The sequence below is a fragment of the Glossina fuscipes genome, unplaced genomic scaffold (assembly GCF_014805625.2).
Source record: "Glossina fuscipes isolate IAEA_lab_2018 unplaced genomic scaffold, Yale_Gfus_2 154, whole genome shotgun sequence".
NCBI classification, from domain to species: domain Eukaryota; kingdom Metazoa; phylum Arthropoda; class Insecta; order Diptera; family Glossinidae; genus Glossina; species Glossina fuscipes.
The window spans coordinates 423,483-443,186 of record NW_023998497.1 but is presented as its reverse complement, the minus strand read 5'-3'; the positions used below and the strand labels follow the sequence as shown (position 1 = coordinate 443,186).

The window sequence follows — 19,704 nt, the reverse complement described above, 5'->3', positions numbered from 1 at the left end:
GTGAACTCTTTTCCGAGATTTCATTGTCGCCCGTAACAGAGAAGCGGACAGTTTGCTGTCTACTGCCTGCGTATTTGCGGAATAACCACATCGCCAACTTCATTCAAGTTTTAGGTGGTCTTCTAGAGTATTCAGGCGAATTTCTAGGCTGAAGTTTTCATTTTTTACATTGTGAGCGAAAATCGCATTTGTTGTCTGAATCGGTCTCTAACCACTAACTAAGAATATGTAAACAAGTTTCGTCTTTCAATTTCTAATTTTGTCCTCGTAAGCATTCCAAAAAATGTCGAAGGAAAGATGCTGATAATTGCAGGCATTTAAACAAAAAAAGGGAATTTGGAAAGGTCGACATTCGCTTTTGCATTATTGCCCGTAAAATTTTTTAAATTGTTTTCTAATTACATATTAGGAGGTTGCAAAAACGTTGACATTTTTTTCCGGTGAAATAGGCATTTATTGAGAAAAATCAAATTTTTCCATAATTTTCTACAACATTTTACCATATTCCTTGCGAAATAGCGGTATCGTGTGGAAAGAGACGATTTGGTTCGGCAGCGATTCACTCACCGATCCATTTTCACACTTTTTCAACTTTGCGGACCCGCGTACCAGCCAAGCCACGCTGCATTGATCTGAACAGGCGGTAATCAGAAGGCGCCATAGCTGGTGAGTACACTGGGTGAGGTAGAGCTTCCCGTTCGAACTGCAGAGGTATATCCTTGGGCAACTCTTGCAATAAGTGCCTAAAATGGCATTTTCAGTCAATTTGTGTGGTAGCCATTTTTCCTCCTTTCGATCGATCTATTCGATTCGTTAACTCATACATTGTTTGAATTGTCTTTGAGAGTTTGCGGTGGGTTTTTGTCCAATAAGGTCTCCGCTGCATTCTTTTCGAGCGTTTTTTTTGTCCTCCAGGCAGTTTTTTGTTATTGACTTTGACTTTTAAATCGCTGAAACCAAAATCTCCAATTGGGATATGATGGAGGAGCGTGACCATAAGTTTCTGAACGTGTTTGGTGGGCTTTGGCAGCAGATTTCTTCAAATTGAACAAAAACTAAAATGAATGTCGAAGGGTTCCACGATCGATGCTGTCGTACGATGAACAAATCAATAATAAATGGGAAATTGTTATTGTATGTGGAAGAAGGTCAAAACCATCGAATTCATCAATGATGTACCCTGGTGGAGTCGCTGGCCAAAATTTTTGCAACCTCCTAATACATGATTATGAGTGATTTGTTGAGAATTCCAATATGAAACTCTCCCAACACATAAACAAATGCTCGTTTTGCTACATTTAAAAAATTATATTATTATTTATATATAATATAATAGTTATTAAAGGCACATGTGCATAATACATCGCATCATCAATTGCTCGTGTTATCAGCCATATGTCGGTCTGACCTTTTGATCTATAAGTTTACAGTTTGTTCTTACATATATATATATATGTAAAATAACGTTTACTCATTTAACAAATATTCGCAAAGGTTCGCAAAAACAAGTTAAAATTATTGGATTGTCTTACAAGGAATGGGGTTGATGGTTCCAATTGGATGTCAAATGAGTTTTCTATCGGAATCTTTAATGGAAAATCGGATAGGGCTTGTTGCGAGAATCAAATGTAGTATCTCCAATTTTTTAAAAGCGTATTCCCAAGTTGAGGAATAATTTTTTTTTGCAAAACTAACCCTATGAAAGCATATCATAGCGCGTGCGAAAGGTAAGTCCATGGACACTGAAAGAAAAAGATTTTGATATGTATTAGTTAAGTCAAAGGTAACTGCGATTTGAAAATGAGATTAAATTATGACAAGATTCCATACCATAAGGATAAGGATTCGCAGGCTTGTCAAAAAATTTGCAGTATCTATGGGAGACGTAAAGATTGGTTCAATTCTATCCATTGTCAAATTTGCCCTCTGGTAGACCAGTTATTTTACTTTATGCCATAGCTGCGAAGCTAAACTTTTACTAAAACACAGTGTCTTGAACAATAAGGCGGGTTAGGAAAACAAGTTCGATACTTGCGCCCAACAGGAATTAGTCAGAAGCCTCTCCGCCTTCCCTAACAAATTCTCTGCCTTTCATCACGAAAATGCCAGACTTCACACATAGTAAATGACTCGAATAAAAACTAAAGAAGGTTGACTAAGAAGTTTTGAACGATACATCATCTAACTTAAGCATTGCTTCATTCGACAACCATTTTCTTCATTTTCTGCACAATTCACTTGAGGTTGTTTAGGTGAGCATAAAAGGGGGCTGTGAAAATCATTTGGCCCACTTTTTCCAGAAGATATCCCAGAAGTCCTACATTTATGCCCCAGTGGTTTTGTCGGAAAACTAGCGGAAGCCTATCAATCATATTTAATTAATAAAATTTATTTAAAATATAAGAAAAATGTTTTTCAGTTTTTCGGAAAGAACTTATTGAGGTTTTTCGTTGAACTAGTATATGTCACACAGTTATATAATTTCGAAATTATAAATAAATATGTGTGATGGATGCAACATTCAGATGGAATTGAGACAGGCACGCTTCTTGCTGTACCGATCAATTCAGAATCACTTTTGGAATCGATATATATGTGTCTCTCCGTCTTGCCGTTTTGATTTGATTCAAAGAAGAAGGCTATTAAAAAGGGGACGTACGGGTCGCACCACTTTTTTGAGCATTGCCCATAAAACCCTGTGGCTCACTAACTTATTTACTGCTTTTTTTATTGTAGATTTACTAAGCAATAGTTTGTATGCAACGTTGTCTCTGAACTGAAAGCTTTAACTTCCTATTACTTCCAATGTTTAATCATAAGACCACCTTGCGACTGCAAACTTTCTAGAAATTTCAATATAAGAATGAATAGAAGATGGAAGATTTCATTGCACTAACAAATCTAGCTATATTGCTATATTGGAAATCCATTAAGACTCTGGAAATCCGGCACTTGCCATATATTGACAGAAAATTAGAAATTTTGATAAATTTAGAAATAAAAAAGCTAAAACCGCAATCAGTTGTAACGCTAATAAGACGGATGGACGGTAGTCTTAAAACGAATTTCTTTTCTAAATAGTAAAGATTTGTAAATAGTGCCAAAAGGCGTTTTTTTCGCACACGTAACAATGTGTGTGGCTTTTGCAGGCATTTCAATCCAATCCAGGGAATGCTTTTAAGCAGTAACAAATAGAAATGAGAGCGAGAGAGTAAACGATTTTACTCTCAAAGTCAGAACAAAAGAGAAGAAATGCGCCTAAACAGCACAGTGAGTGAGTCGTTTGCTACCAGATAAAATTATTGAAAAATAAATCTTAATAAATAAATTACGAATGTCTTGGGTTAGTTTGCGAAAAAATAACGTTGATAACTGTGCTCAGCTAATTCACACAATTTTAAAAAGAAAAAGCAATGTTTTGTAAATATTAATTGCCTATTAAACAATTCATCAAAAGCAGTAGGGAAGCATTAAACAACAAACAGCAAATGTGTGAAAACTTTGCTCTTAAAAATGTGTAATAATAAATAAAATTCAGTGAGTGATTGATTGTTGATCGTGAAAAGTGGAGATTTGACGCTTAAAAAAGGAAATATAAAACGTGTTCAAACGCTATACAATGTCGGAATTCACTACGCCAGTAACAGCAACAGCTGTTTCAGTGCCATCTACATCGTCTCGACTATCATTAGGAGAAGGTAGGGTAGGGAGGTGAAGCAACTCGGATCTACATTACAAGTGAATTCATTTGTTAGTTAAATAAATAACTATTGCTTTTCTTTTCCATCGTTCATGATTTTCATATCTTACTTATCTTTTACGCACATGTGTTTGAAACTTGTTTTCTAAACCGAGAAAAATAAACGCCTTTCTTAATTGTTATATCCTACATTACCAGAAGGGTCTGAGATAGAATCGCCCTGTTGTCCGTCTTGCCTCATTGTCTTCAACTTTCCTTCCGTAATTTTTCAAATATTTTGATAAAATTTTGACCCAATGGCGAATGCTATTCAAAGTGGTCCCGACCGGACCGCTTTTTCGGCCACTTCCCATACAGCTTATTATAAAAAGTCATTATATTAAGCAAAACGGTGTAGTGTTTTTAATAATGGGCCGTGAAACGCTAGGACGCCTCTATTTGTGACTTTTCAAAAATTTCCTATACCCAACCATATACTTACATATGAACACTGTCAGTAGAGTATATATACTATATACTATATCAGTTTTACTATAAGCTTGCAACTAAAGATTAGTAAAGAACAACTCCTTGCTGCCCCCATGCATTATCTATTTGGGAAAGTTTTATTAATAATATTAATGATTATATTGTTTTCATTTTATTTATTACTATAATATTTATCATTAAAAATTGTAATACGTTTCCTCCTATCAAAAGAGAATTTGTGCAGGAGAAGTAAAATGGTTTAATATATCTCCATATTAACTATGTCGGTCTGCGCGTGTTCTCTTTTTTATTTCATACATCACTTGCGGTAGAGCCTACATTAAGTTAAGATAGACCTAGCTGCTATTATACCGATCGATTCAGAATTATTTTCGGAATTGATCTAAGCTTGTATGTCCGTCTGATGCCTGCCCATGTAACTTTGTGTTCAAATTACCGTTCGCAACTTGGTACACCGGCCTGTTGAAAATGGTTCGGATCGGTCAACTTTTCCGACCGTTCCACATATAGCGCCCTGTTCTGGAAAGTCATTGTACGTATGAAAATTGCAAGTAGTAGTATTTCGGCATTCTAAATTGATATGAAAACTTTTGGACAGGCTGAAGCAATTTTTTGAACCCCGACTGAGCTTATGTTCACGTGACAAAAAGATCTAAATTTAAATGCTTCATAATCAAAATTAGCTCACAATAGTAGTTTAAGTTAAAAAAAATGTATCCTACCAAATTTGGACCACCCGCGCCTATTTTTGGATTCTGCATTATATAAAGATTTTCATGAAAATTTTTGTTTTTTAGGACAGAGAGGTATAAGTTTTAATATTCTGCAATGAAAATTGATCTCCTATAGCAGTTTGGTATAACAATCAACTGTACTCAATTTTTAAACATCTTGGTCGTAATCATTCTGACGGAAAGTAAGTCTTTGTTTGCAAACAAGGCCAACTGGGAATTAGCAGTGCTCTAATAGTAGCTTCATATAAAAACAGGGCATAATTTTTTGTATTCTATGGCAAAATAGGAATTGTGTTAAACAATGTGGTGTAGGGTGTAGCCCGACTATAATATTTTCGCTTGTTTTAGGAAAAAATATATGCTCATCTTCTCTCATAAACTTTGGGAAATCTTATTTGGATACTTAATACCATGTCATAACGTGCCATATTTAATTTAGCTAAGCTTGCTTTATTAACTAATAGTAATAATTATTAACGGTTGCTGTTGCGATTAATACTAGCGTGCCAGCCAGACTATAAAATCCCGTGCGGTTATGAACATTGCGCTTAGTAGTCTTCGAAGAAATAGTTCGTCTTAATGGGCAGTGGTAACAAGTTAAATAACTTTACAACATTAACAAAGAATAGCCTTGAGGATGACAATTACTTATGGTCAGGCGGCGAACAACGTTTTCTTATACAAATATTGTGGTTTTCGCGTGCGGATAAGCTTATGAAGAAATACCAGATTTCCGATGTTAAGGCAGCTTTGAAGATTGGCGATATGGTCGTTGTGTCAAAATAGTTGCATTCAGAAGAAAGCTTCAGAGAGCCTATCATCGTATTTTAAAATTTGTTTTAAGCAAACTCATCTTGTTGTTTAGGCCTAATATTGACATCTTTTGAGTATTCATTAAGAAATGGTATTGACTTTCTGTTTAGCACCTAACGCATAATCGATCCAGGCATGCTCGTCTGTGTACAGTCTGCGGTAAGCGTAGGCTTTTGGCGAAAATATTGAGAGTTCTTCCACATAAATTGTTAGTGGAAATGGTAAAAGTGTTCACCTACCCTACGCTATAAAAGGGAGACAACTCTGTCTTCGAAAGCAGAATGTTTGATTTTTTGTTCATTTCTCATAGACTATAACGGATAAAATGATAAAGCTTTACAAGTGTATTTTGCGAAACATTCTACCTGTACTTGCATCTGGGGCTAGAATGGCAAAACTCCCTTACCTAATATTACAGTGCATGAGAATTTCGCTTTGGCTCTCTCTTTAACTCTTTTGGAGTTATTTGTTCTACCACAATGGCGTATCTGAAAGTTGTGAGAGGGAGCAAATCCTTTATGGCATAAAATATTCTTCATGATCGAGCTTACCATAATTCTCTAACTTGTTTTTCTTTCATTTACACCGCTTTTCACAATTGCTGTGGGCGTACCTGACGTCAAATTATTAATACACGGGGTGTGTTCCAAAAAAACCCTGTTTTTTGTTTTTTTATTTATCTGTTAAAATATATAGCATGGCACGAGGCAACAGATATGCCGACATCGTTAGCAACTTCTCCAGTAAAGATTCAACGATTCTCCAAAGCAATTTACAAAGATTTTTTCTTGCTCAAAGTAGACTCGCCAAGTGGTCTAGTCAGCACTTTAAAGGAGTTGTAGCCCTTGATTTTACTTTCTACAGAAAATTCAATACAGATTCTTTGATCGATTTTTTCGATAGCAAAAAATTGCCAAACACACTGCAACATGTCTAACAAACTAAAATGGCTGGAAAAGTCAACACATGTTAGGAACATGTATATGAACATAACAAAAAAAAAAAAAATTCGAAAATCCTACCTAGTCCAAGTAATTTGGAAAGTCGCCTTTTTCCTTCGAGCAAACCTCGTATTTCACAAGCAATTCCCTGTTGGTTGTGGTCCTATATCCACCTCATTGCCTTACTTGTTAATTTAATCGCCCATAAACGCATACATTTTCGTTGTCGTATGGTTACATTCGGAGTCAACTCAACCGATTGCGGTTACACTCGTCAATATTATTGCATTAAATTTATTTGAACATTTTTTTTGCATTTCTCGCCATTTCCAACTGATTAAACAGAATTGAGCTTAAAAAAAGTTTAATAAAACGCATTTATATCAATAATCAAGTTTTTCTTTGTTTTTTCTTTTATATCTCATACAATTCATTACATGCATTCATTGCACGCTACGCCACTTCTAGCGATGGTAGATTATTATGCACGCGAATGCATGCTCGCGAATGCATGCACGACCTTTAATTAGTTGAAATATTCCTGCTTTTTATTCAATTTGGAACCGTTATGCTTTACATCGCAGGGCAGGAGCAGGAGCAATTGCGTTAAATCAATCTTTTACGATAGCGATCAGTTCGGAATCTTTTTCTGAATCGATCTAAACTTGTTTATCCGTCTGTCCTCCTTATGTTATTGTGTTCAGTTTGATGGTCGAAATTTTTGTGATATTTCTATGAATTTGTTTTGACCGAAGGGTAGTGAGCAGTATTGAAAGTGGTTAGAATCGTACCGTCATTCTCCACATCATGCCACATTTAAAAAATCGATATAAAACAAATTTTGCAACTTTTAATAGTTCGATCGAATCAAGCATTTTAGAATACTAAATGAATTTAAGGATTTTGCAAGAAATTGCATCAATCTTTGAATCTCGCCCATATTTATATTCTTACAAGAAGTAAACCTTCATAACACGTCAAAACCTGGATTCTAGTAGTTTGCGATAAAAGTTGGTTGCAAAATGTGCTAAATCTTCTACCAAACGCACGGGTCCTCAAAACGAGTGAGCCTTTATACGGCTACCTAATGTAGTACAAGTTTAATCCTTACACAGGGCAGCATCGAAAAATAGGTGTAGATGGTCCAAATTTTGTAGAATTCATACTTGTATGAAATCAGTCAATCACCACATCAATTTTCATCACCACATGTTAAAACTTAGACTTTTCTGCTCCTTATTAAGGTCGGATCCAAAATATAGGGCGAGATGGCCTAAATTTGGTAGGTTAATTTTTTTATGTTAAATTACTATTACGATATAATTTTCGTCATGACGCATTGAAAATTATATCTTTGTGTCATATGGACTTCAGTTTTCGTTATATGAGACGGTGTGCAAAATATTGCCCCAGCCCATCGAAAGTTTTCATACCAATTTGAAATGCCGAGATACTACTACTTGCAATTTTTATACATACAAAGGCCAAGAGAATTTGAAATTTGTAATTTTTATATATATATATAACGACTTTTTGGAATAGGGTGCTATATGGCCAGTGGTCCAAAAAGTGGTCCAATCCGAACCGTTTCGAATAGTATTTGTAGGTAGGTTCGTAGAGTCAAAACACGTCACTGTACCAAATTTCATCAAAATATCAGAAAAATTGCGCTTGAATACAAATTTACAGGGACAGACATCAGACGGACAGACGGGCTTAGATCAATTTAGATTATGATTCTGAATCGATTGGTATAATAAAAGGTGGGTCTACCTTAAGCCCTTCTGCGTGTTACAGACGTCCGCATTAACTTAATATACCCAGTACCACAAGTGGTGGTAGGACATAATGAGGTTGTCAGCTCCTGCAAATCCCGAAAAAAAACGCCTGATGATGTCTCTGTGATGTTGCTCAGAATAAGGCTGTTGAAAATGTGATAGGATATTTAACGACGGGAGTCTTACTTGCTTACAATATTTGAACTTACTTTAGTTTCAGTTTATTTTATGATTTGTGTAGGTGTGGTTTATATGTTGTACGAAGCATTTGAAAGCGGCTGATTTTAAACTAGCAGCTGAATTATTTACAAATAAATATATAAATCAAGAAAGGAAGAACTGTACCGTTCAGCATGTAAGGATCTATTGATATCTATTTGGATACTCCTGATAGCTTTGATATTCTGAACATAACCATCTATCAATTATTATGGCATTAGCGTCCATCCAATAAATCAAGGTTACGTCAAGCAAGTATTTATATAGCGTATTATTTCTAAACTGCTTAAAAGGCAAAAAAGTAGTCCGAACTCTCGGGACGCGACTAGTTTCCAGTGGCTTTGGTGTATTTTCCACACATATAAACAACAGAAATAGAAACTCGTACTTTTTTAATCGTAGGTTGAGGCGGATCTATTTGACTCGCATTGCTCATTTGCACGCAAAGGGATTGAGGATAAATGTGGGCGAGAAGATTTATTGATAACAAGTGAAAAGACTATAATAGGCCGCGGCCATACATTAAATACCCTACATCACCTAAAGCTTATTTTGAAAGGCCGTTATATGGTGGTCCAAAAGATCTTAACATCGAAAAAATAGTTCGATCCGAAACATTTTCAACTCAGTTCATTGTTGGGCTAAATTTCCCTAAATTTCATCAAAATATCTCAACAATTTTATAATAAACATAAGAAAACAAGGCGGACCGACGTGCAGATAGACGTGCTCAGATTAATGCAAAAAGCGATTCCGAAATTGATTCTGAATCGATCCGTATAATAGAGAGTGGGTATATCTAACTTAATATATGAATGCTTCACTTGCCAAATCGATTAACTCCATTTTAAATTTTATGAAATTTTAATATCATTATTAGAGAAATATATTATATCTCTAATAAAATTATTATTAGAGAAATTCGTTTTGAATATGTACAGTTAGGAGTTAATGGAGTGCTTTGATGTTAAAATTAGTATATGCCGGAAAGTTTCAATTTTTAACATTTTGTGATGATGATTAGTTTTTGGCAAATTACCCATCGAAAATTTGAATAACTTAGGCTAATTCTTTAGACGGCACCATATATAGGGGATCCCCCGTAAAAGCCAAACGTTTCATGGTGGCAAAGGAGCTTCGATGGAAATTGCGCGTTTGCCCAATGTATCACTTTTATTATATTATTATTAAGAAAGTGTATGAGTGACGGTATTAGGCGAAATCGTGTAGGGTATCTAATTCTGCCTTGCTCGACTATTTTGAAAATTAATTTGTGAAAATCGATCGCCTTCAACCTTCTCGATCTTAGGGAATCTTTCATGCTCCAATTACTAGATTATTAAAGTATTACATCATAAAAGAACAAACCAATCTTTTCGGTATGTGCAAGTATGTATGACGGCCATTTGTTTGGATATATCTGAAAACATTGAAGAAGATAACAAATGCACAAATAATTTAATTTTTTCATGAAACGTTTATGACTGGATGTTTTACAGTGTATTATAAAGAAAACCGTGAAGTTAGCGTAATCAAGTGCTAACCGTACGTATAACACAATGAACTTAACTATATTTGCTAACGCATTTTATTGTTTCATGTTTTCATATATTTTTATCGCGTTTACATTATTTATTATTAGTATATGATCAAAAAAAAAAAAAAAAGAAGAGCTCAAAATTTTATATCTTCCCGAGATATAATTTTAATAGAAAATTTAAAAATAATTTTTAAAAATAAATAAATGAAATACTCTTTTTACAGCTGATCTCTATAAGGAGCAATTACCTCCATTGGGTCGCAAACTTCGCGTAGCATTAACTACCTGTTGTCGTCCCCAAACGATAGTACAAAAATTTCCTATTATATCGTGGTTCCCGCGCTATCAGTGGTCATATTTGTTGCAAGATTTCATAGCTGGTTTTACGGTCGGACTTACAACAATACCCCAAGCGATTGCCTACGGTGTAGTAGCTGGTCTCGAGCCTCAATATGGCTTATATTCTGCTTTTATGGGCTGTTTTACGTACATTATATTTGGTTCCTGTAAGGATGTTACTATAGGTGAGTATGTCAACTACTCAAAACGATATTTATCTAACAAGTTTAAATTATGTCTTATAGCTACGACAGCAATTATGGCTTTAATGGTTCAACCATATGCCAGCATAAGTCCAGATTATGCAATTCTGTTATGCTTTTTGGCGGGTTGCACAATATTGTTGCTAGGTTTATGCAATTTGGGCGTATTAGTACGTTTCATATCCATTCCGGTCATAACGGGTGAGTACAAGCTTTAAATTTGATGATGGAATCTTAAGCAGGCGGAAGGACAGACTGATAGGCATGTCAAAGTTGGTAATGAAAAAATGAATAGGAGTCTATGGAATCTCTAGAATTTTTTCCTAAAAGACTGCTTTGATAAAATGAAAGCAAATCGCACTTCCTATGGTTCATATACATAAGTTTACGAAATCTTTTACGATATTAGCATATTTTTGTTGTTTAAGCTATTTTAAGAATTCGTAGCATTCAATTCCACTTTCAAACCTAAATTAAATTATGTATACAAAAAAAGTCTATCAACATTTTAGGAACATGTCAATTAAATTTTCTTATCATCTACTGGTTTAACTCGAACAAGAAAACTTGTTCTTGCTTCAACATAGGATATAACAAAGTAAATAGTATTTATTTGTATTAAACAAATTTAAGCCTTGAAAAGATTAGATTTATAAATGAAAGAGAACCCGCGCTCTGGCCGGTCAATCAGTGCAACTTCTGAAGGAATACATATATAAGTGAATTGTTCAATTCCAATCAAGTTTATTTAAACAAGCCTATCAATTAGGTATTTGGGATTCTTCTGGCATTAGGTGTTGTTTTGTAGTTTCAAGTGAAGGCAATTAAGCTCATCGTTTCAATCGTGCGATTATAAATCAAGGAACGATAAAGTCAAAGTGGTCAGAATCCAAAGATCGCTGCAAAGGCATTTCTTTAAATAATCATCTTGAAATAATTAAAGCAATCGTTCAGAATCCCTCGAATCAATTGATGCAAAAGTCTTGATTTAGGGAAAAAAATGTAATCTTCTCTAAAATAATTAGTTGACTTGCAGAAGTAAGTTGCAATGGAAGAATTGAACAAGTTGCATTATTTTGGAGCATCCACCAGATCAAGTGTAAATACACATATATATAACTTTCATTTGCCTCAAAATCACGAAGAAATTTCTAGGCGGTACAATTATAATATAGGCGGATGTGTTGCATTTAACCTAAAATATTGGAGTAAATCATTTTATTGGAGTCAGAGTTGCTTTAGAAAACTTGGAAAAGAAATAAGTAAGAAAATTATATTCAGTTGGGGGCGCAAAAAGGGGAACGGGAAAAAAATTTATCTTTCACTTTTAATATTTCAGTAAAAGGTATTGTTAAGAAACATTAACCTTTCACGACGGGACATCGACTTGGCTTATCTCCCAGTCTCTTCTGTTCTCCCAGTCGTTTTATTTGATACCCATATGAGTGTTATTTTTAAGAAAAAATTTATTCGCATTCTACTCTCCAAGCTTTCTTATTTGATACCTATACCGCTGGTATTATTAAGAAAAAATAGTCGACCAAGTCCATCATAGTTATTTCAGACATTATTTTACGCGGATAATATATCTTGATTTGAAGAGTGTATAAAATCATTGTAATCACTTTAAACATTTGTCCACCTTATGATTAACAAACGTAAAACTTTAAAAAAGCGGAAAAAAGGAAATGTAATCACTTATAAGCCGTTATGGACCTGGCCGAATTTTCCATTTTTGCACATAAATAGTAGAGTTTTCCGTAAAGCGAATGTAGAAAATTTTAGTCTTCTATCAAAAGCCAAATTTGAAGTCGATATCTTCATATTTGCGACGAGGAGAGTGTCAGCAACACACAGCCGCTCAGACAGCCAGTCATGGCTTAATCGATTCAGAATTTCACGCCGACCTAGAATATATGCACGTTATAGAATCTCTGAAGCTTCCTGTTGAGCGTTGCAAGCATTATGACAAAACGAGTAAACCCCCGCCGTTCTTTCCTGATGAGTGTAATAAATGAAAAGATATAATGCGACACGGCCCATCATCAAATGCCAAACCACAGCCTACAGTTATTCATATAACGACTTTCCAAACTTAGGTGCTATTGGAAACACCAAATTTAATCAAAGTATATCGAAGAATACAAGATTGAACACAAGAAGACGGATAGATGGATAGACGAGCTGATATAGCTTAGCGGTGTAATGAAAAATGGGTGGATCTCACGTCCTCCTTGGTGTTACACACATCCGCACGAACTTAATGTACTCTCATACGATAAGAGGTGTAGGGTATAATTAGAGATGGCTTAGAAAATCTCTGCGTCCTATTAATCGCTTGAACGATGCGTAAAAAGCAGAAGTAATTGAATCGACTGAAGTGTTGTTTTAGAAATGCCAATCGTTAAGCCTTTTGAAGGGGAAATCTTTATTTTTTTTACCTTAAAAATGCCACCATATGCGCTGCATTAACTTGCTGCGCATCGACATTGATTGCTAAATTGAGACGTGTGCTTTGAAAGCTTTTGACAAACGCGCATTTCAAAATGTTCATCTTTATTGGTGGCATTTTTACTCACCATGTGACTTTTCGCTTAAGATTGACCTTAAATTTCTCACTCACTTTACTATCATCATGTATCTAAGATTGCATATGTAAAGTCAATGAGATGGACCCAGGAATTCATTCGCTCATAAACGATAATGAGAGGAATACAAATAAAGTGGAGTTTTTGTAGATGGCTGTTAGTTTGTTTAACCGTGAAGGTGCGCCATATACAATACAAAAACACGCCCGATGTCGCACAGGCCAATAGTACTTGAGAAGCCTCCCGTCGGCCTTGAGAGCGCAATAAATTCATTAAATGAGGTTGTTTGCTCTGAAGAGGCCGGTGATGCGTATCAAAAGACGTTAAGCAAAATTAGCGATTGTGGTAACCAAGATTCCGAAATAGGGGGACTTGAATTGAAGACTTCTTCCAGCGTACTGGAAACTACGGCGAGAGAAGAAGGTAAGGAAAAAGGTGTGTTCGAAGATATGCGAGAATATAGAAACAGAACATATTTTTACTAACGCGCTTCGAATCTGATGGTTCGACGTATGAGGGGCAACAGGTGGAGGATCATTTGAATGAGTGCAGGATCAGCTCAGTTTAAAAAGTTTAAAACTTATTAATAGCGCTTTATGAGTAGATTAGTTGAGTGACTAAATTGCAGGCACCAAATGAATTACTATGTAATAGCTAGACATATAACGTAACTGCAAATAAACTATATAACAGCAATAATAACAATTTATGTATTAAGTAAACAGATTGCTACAATAGTTTATCAACTTTCGTGTAATCAATGAAGTGATTGCAGCTTAGGACACGGTGTAGCAATAATTACAATAACTCAATAAAGTTTTCTACCTTGGTCTGTATATTAGATTAGGTTTCTTAACAGTCGCAATATAACTTCCTTCACACTGATTAAATGTAAATAAAACTTCAATGAATCATACAATGCAATGTAAAATAGGCTTAGTAAGAAAAAACATAATAAACGTGCTCATGCCAGCCATAATAGTGAAATGGAGATATGTGCGATAAGATCAAAATAGATTACCCGAGTTGCAGTCTAAGATCTTTTATAGAGAGTTACATTTCTTCTTCTTCTGTACAAAAACACAATTAAGAAAATCATATTTGGCTGTGACCGAGTCTGTTATAGCCATCGTCTCCACCTTGGAAAAGATTAAAGAAAAAACTGAAAAAACCTAATTTCCATACTCTTCATAATATTAGGTGGGCCTGACTGATTTTACCATTTTTGTGCTTTATATACGGAATGAGAAAAAATCAAATTTTTTTCATATTTGAAACAGAGATGCTGCACCGTAGGCGGGTCCCTCGTGCTCTTTAGCGCAATTTTAGTATCAACCTGCGTGCAAACATCTCTAATATTTCCGCTAAATTTGAAGTCAATAGCGATCATTACCACAAACATTACATGGGCTCGCAAACAGACACACGGTCATGCTTAAGTCGATTTAGAATTTTATGATGATCAAGAATATATGTCTTTTATGGGCTTGCGAAACTTCCTTCAGAATAATGCAAACGATTTTTGACAACCTGAATATATCCACACCCGTCGGTAGCGGACGAAAAAATAAGATTCCCTTATGGGTCCACTTTTACAAAGTATATAAGTGCTACTCCTCGTCCTCAGCCCGCTTGCATTATGAATTTTGGGGCAACCACTGCATCAGGTTGGTTTTCAAGAAATTCCATTTTTACGACTTGACCCTCTTAAGTCTGTCAGCGAGAATAGATGATACGAATAGTAAAAGTTTTTCGTATGATCCGCAAAGGTGAATAGAGTTAATGATTTCTACGATATTAGCTTCATTTTATGGGCTCATCAGGTGCCTTCAAACCTTAATGTAAGGGAGGAAGGAACGAGATGAGCCTATCTTCAGTACCCGGGCATTCAGGCATCGAAGGCAATGGGAGAGCTGACTGTTTAGGCAACAGAGAAGCGCGTAGGTTGATGTGGGCCCGGAAATTTTTTGTAGCGTATCGAGAGATTGGTATCGCAATAGGCACAGGGAAAATCAGCAAGCCATTGGAAGCAAAGTGAGGGACAACGTCAAGCTAAAAGAAGCATCAAATTCTTCAGCATAGCACATAAACTGCTCGAACTAGGGCCGCAAGCGAGTACAATAGATCTTTTTAGGTCGCGGTACGAATTGTTCACCACTTAACATCACATTACATGTCATTTATCTGCATGAATAGCCGAATAGGTAAGAGTCACGACTATGAAGCCAGTGTTTGATGGTTAACATCTGGTTGCGGTAGAGCTTACTTTGGTTGTAATTATAGCGAATGCTTAGGAAAAGCGTAACACTTATCGATTGGGCATACATCCACTAGGCTTTGGTCACCACCACCAACTTTCTATTTCTTTCTCCTTCCTCACTTCTTGTTGACCGCCACCGTCTACGATCGATTGGTCAAATCATAAAAAAACATTTTTTATTAATTTAAAAAATGGTTATACTATTTTTCCTTGAATAAACATTTTTAGAAGCATAACTCTTAGCGGTAAATGTACTAACAATAGTCTATTTTTATACGGGAGAAATTTGGCGTTCAGATAGTACCTTAGATTACGTGAGGCAAATAAGAGGAATTGTTTCTGCACAGATTCAAGCCTTTCTGTGTAGTTATCATAACCGGGAGGACGAAAAACACGAACACATTTTACGCTAAGTCTCCCTAATGGCTTGAATAAGCAATGCCCGGATTTTGACCAATATTTTCATATTTTCACATACTTTCTTTCTTTTCAGGTTTCACGATAGCTGCTGCTATTACTATAGCTAGTGCGCAAATCAATAATTTGGTCGGGCTTGTTAGTAAGTTTAATTTAAATAAAAAATTATCATTAATATGAAATAATTCATTTTATTAAAGGTCCTTCGAAAGCTTTGATACCGTCTTGGAAATTTTTTTTTACGCATTTAAATAAAATCAGCCGAAACGATGCCTTACTGGGAGCGAGTTCTTTAGTATTTTTGCTAATAATGAAAGTAAGAAATTCCTTTCCCAACAAAATTAACAATATTTATAGATGTGGTCTCGCTTGTCTAGAAAACCAAAGATATTAGTTACGGGAATCGCATATTTTGGAAATATGTATCTTTGTCTCGTAACGCCTGTACCGTTATAATTGGTACATTTCTAGCTTTCATTCTAAGCCGTGACGGCTCGCAACCTTTTAAAGTTACTGGCAACATAACACCGGGTCTACCGCCATTTCGGCCGCCCCCTTTCAGTACTAATGTCAACGGAACCACAGTACCATTTACTGAAATGATTGGTACGGTGGGTACATCTCTAGCTTTTATACCAATGGTGGCAATATTGGAAATTGTTGCAATAGCTAAAGCATTTTGTAAGTCTTAGAGATAAGAGAAAAATTGCGAATTGATTTATTAGAATTTCATATTTTGATACATTTCTCAGCGAAAGGTAAAATTGTGAATGCCTCTCAGGAGATGGTAGCCTTAGGTATGTGTAATATATTGGCGAGTTTTGTTTCCTCTATGCCTGTCACGGGATCGTTCACGCGCACAGCTGTCAATAATGCCAGCGGAGTGAAAACTCCCTTGGGTGGATTAGTAACTGGTTCCTTAGTTTTGATGGCTTTAGCTTTCTTAACACAAACTTTTTACTATATACCAAAATCTACTTTGGCTTCCATTATTATAGCTGCTATGATATCTTTAGTGGAACTAAAGAAAGTCAAAGACACTTGGGTGGCAAAGAGTAAGCATCTGATTTTTGTTATACCCTACACCACTTGTGCTACAGGGTATATTAAGTTAGTGCGGACATATGTAACACGCAGAAGGGCTTAGCGTAGACCCGTCTTTTATTATACCGCTCCAATCAGAATCATAATCTGAATTGATTTAAGCCTGTCTGCTCGTCTGTCTCTCTGATGTCCGTCCATGATATTTTGATGAAATTTGGTACAGTGACGTGTTTCGACCCAAGGATGAGCGCTATTGAAAATGATTCGGGTTAGTCCACTTTTTCGACCATTCCCCGTATAACGCCCCCTGCTAAAAAGTCGTTACATGGAAAAAAATTCAAGTTTCAGAATTTCTTTGCGTTTATATCAAGACAAGATATAACTTTCACGTTCTTAATAAAAATAAGAATTGTGTTAGACAATGTGGTGTAGGGCACTTAACGGTTGGCTTTTCCGACTGTAATCTTGTTTTTTTTTTGTTTTTTTTTACATAAAGATAATAACCAGTAATGTTTTATTTAAAATTATTTCAGAAGCCGATCTTTTCCCGTTTCTCGTTACTTTATTGCTTAGTTTATTCTGGAGTTTAGAATATGGTATACTCAGCGGTACAATTGCGAATTGTTGGTTTATTCTCTATAGCAGCGCTAGACCAAAAATTGAATTATCTACCGAAAAAGTAAATTTATTTCAATTTCAACAGTGTTTCCCTTAACATGGGTAGGGTTTTTCCTTTTTTTAGATTTCTGAAGAAGTCTTCGGCTTGGTGACTATTAAGCAGAAACTCGATTATGCGAGCGCTGAATACGTTAAAGAAAAAATAGTGACGTTTGTCCACAAACAGCAATCGGAAGGGATTAATCTTGTCATTATACTTGGCAACGAAATCCATGGCATTGATTCTACAGTAGCTGCAGTAAGTTCCAAAACAAGTTTTAAAATTTCCTTACATTTAATAAATATAAATTATCCTTCCTTCAGAATATCATTACTTTAAAAGAAGACCTGCAAGTTCTCAATTGTCAAGTATTGTGTTGGAATTGGAATATATCGGCAGCGGGAGTGATTTGCCGCTTACAGCCTGAAATGCGTCCAATTTTTAAATTTAATAAAACCCTTGAAGATATAATTGAGGAATATCGTAGCCAACGTCTATCAAACAAAGCCTCACAAAATACTCTTTACTCTGAGACGTAATTTTTTAAATAAATCAGAGATCGTCATAAATTTTACACAAAATTTGTCAATTTGTAAATCATTTACGCAGAAAGAACTGAAGGTCATTCAAATAATCACTTTGATCTTTCATTTAACATAGCAATCGTCAATCTCCTTTTCAGACGAAATCAGATATTCAAGAATAAGATCAGTTCTCTCGTAAAAGCCTTGAAAAAGCCATCAGGGGACCTCAAAGTCAACGGCAGCGCGTTGCTGTATCGAGCTGAACGTTCACTCAAAAAGTTGAATATGGTCCGCATTATAGTACAAAAAGCTTTCTATTCGACCTAGAAAATTGTAGTCAAAAGAATTGGGCGCTTTTGACTGAAAAATTTTATAATGATAGATGAAGAACCCAAATTTTTGGTATTTATGGAGAGAGAGTTTCAAAAATGCATAAACGAAGACAAAGCGTGTAAGGCGGTTGACAATTGCAAGTGACACGACGGTCAAGCCCAGAATGCTTCAACACAATAGCAGAAAATAAATTTTCTTTCAATTGCATAACGAATTCGAACGAAAAAAAGAAATAAACAGGTAACCTTACACCATCCTACAATTATGGACGTTATAATGAAGTGGTCGAAAAAGTGGTCCAACCGTTGGCCGTAACGTTCATCCTTAGGTCAGCATACAACAATGTATCAATTTCATCAAAATATCTCAAAAATTGCGCCGGAGGAAACAAGACGGGGGGACGAACAGGCGGACAGACGAGCATACATTGATTCAGAAAGTGATTCTGAATAGATCGGTATAATAAAAGGTGGATCTATGTCAAGTTCTTCTTTTCAAAATAAGGCAATACATGGCAAGTTGTCGAAAAAGTAGTCCGATGCAAACTATTTTCAAAAGCGCTCGTCCTTGTGACAAAACAGGTTTGTGTACCAAATTTGATCAAATTAGGAAAAATTTCGGCATTTATAGCGAACACAAGAAAACAAGGCTGGAGGAACGATAGGCGGATAGGCAAGCTTAAGGCTATCCAGAAAGTGACTCCGAATAGATTGGTAAGCAGAAGCTAGATTTATCCGAAGTTCTTCTTTTTAAAATAAGGCAATATATCGAAAGTGGTTCGAATAGCGCTGGTTCTTGTGCTAAAACATGTCGGTGTACCAAAGTTAATCAAAATATCTCAAAAATTGTGACCTTAACAAGAGAAAACAAGACGGACAAACGGACAGACAAGCTTGGTAATTCTTAATCGACTAGTATGACAAAAGGTGCGTCAATCTCAATTCCTTTTGGGCGTTTCATATATGCCCGCAAACTTAATACACCCTAGATGGTGTAAGGTATAAAATTTCAAATTTCCTTATATTTCTAAGATTTGGTGGATTTAAAGTTAAGAACTTGTGGGGCATATACACATACATACACGCGAACAGACAATTTCAGGCGTCGCTATGTCTGACTGCAGT

At 35.6% G+C, this 19,704-nt stretch overlaps 1 protein-coding gene across 1 annotated transcript; it reads left to right on the top strand.

The window, feature by feature from the left end:
• Positions 1–3,367: 3,367 nt before the first annotated feature.
• On the top strand, positions 3,368–18,672 carry LOC119641572 (sodium-independent sulfate anion transporter). The gene is made up of 10 exons (XM_038040321.1): positions 3,368–3,698; positions 10,439–10,738; positions 10,799–10,957; positions 16,098–16,163; positions 16,222–16,337; positions 16,399–16,702; positions 16,774–17,076; positions 17,599–17,744; positions 17,808–17,981; positions 18,047–18,672. Exons 1-10 carry the CDS (start codon positions 3,620–3,622, stop codon positions 18,260–18,262), a joined length of 1,863 nt encoding a protein of 620 aa, XP_037896249.1. The 5' UTR covers positions 3,368–3,619; the 3' UTR covers positions 18,263–18,672.
• The last annotated feature ends 1,032 nt before the right edge of the window (positions 18,673–19,704 follow it).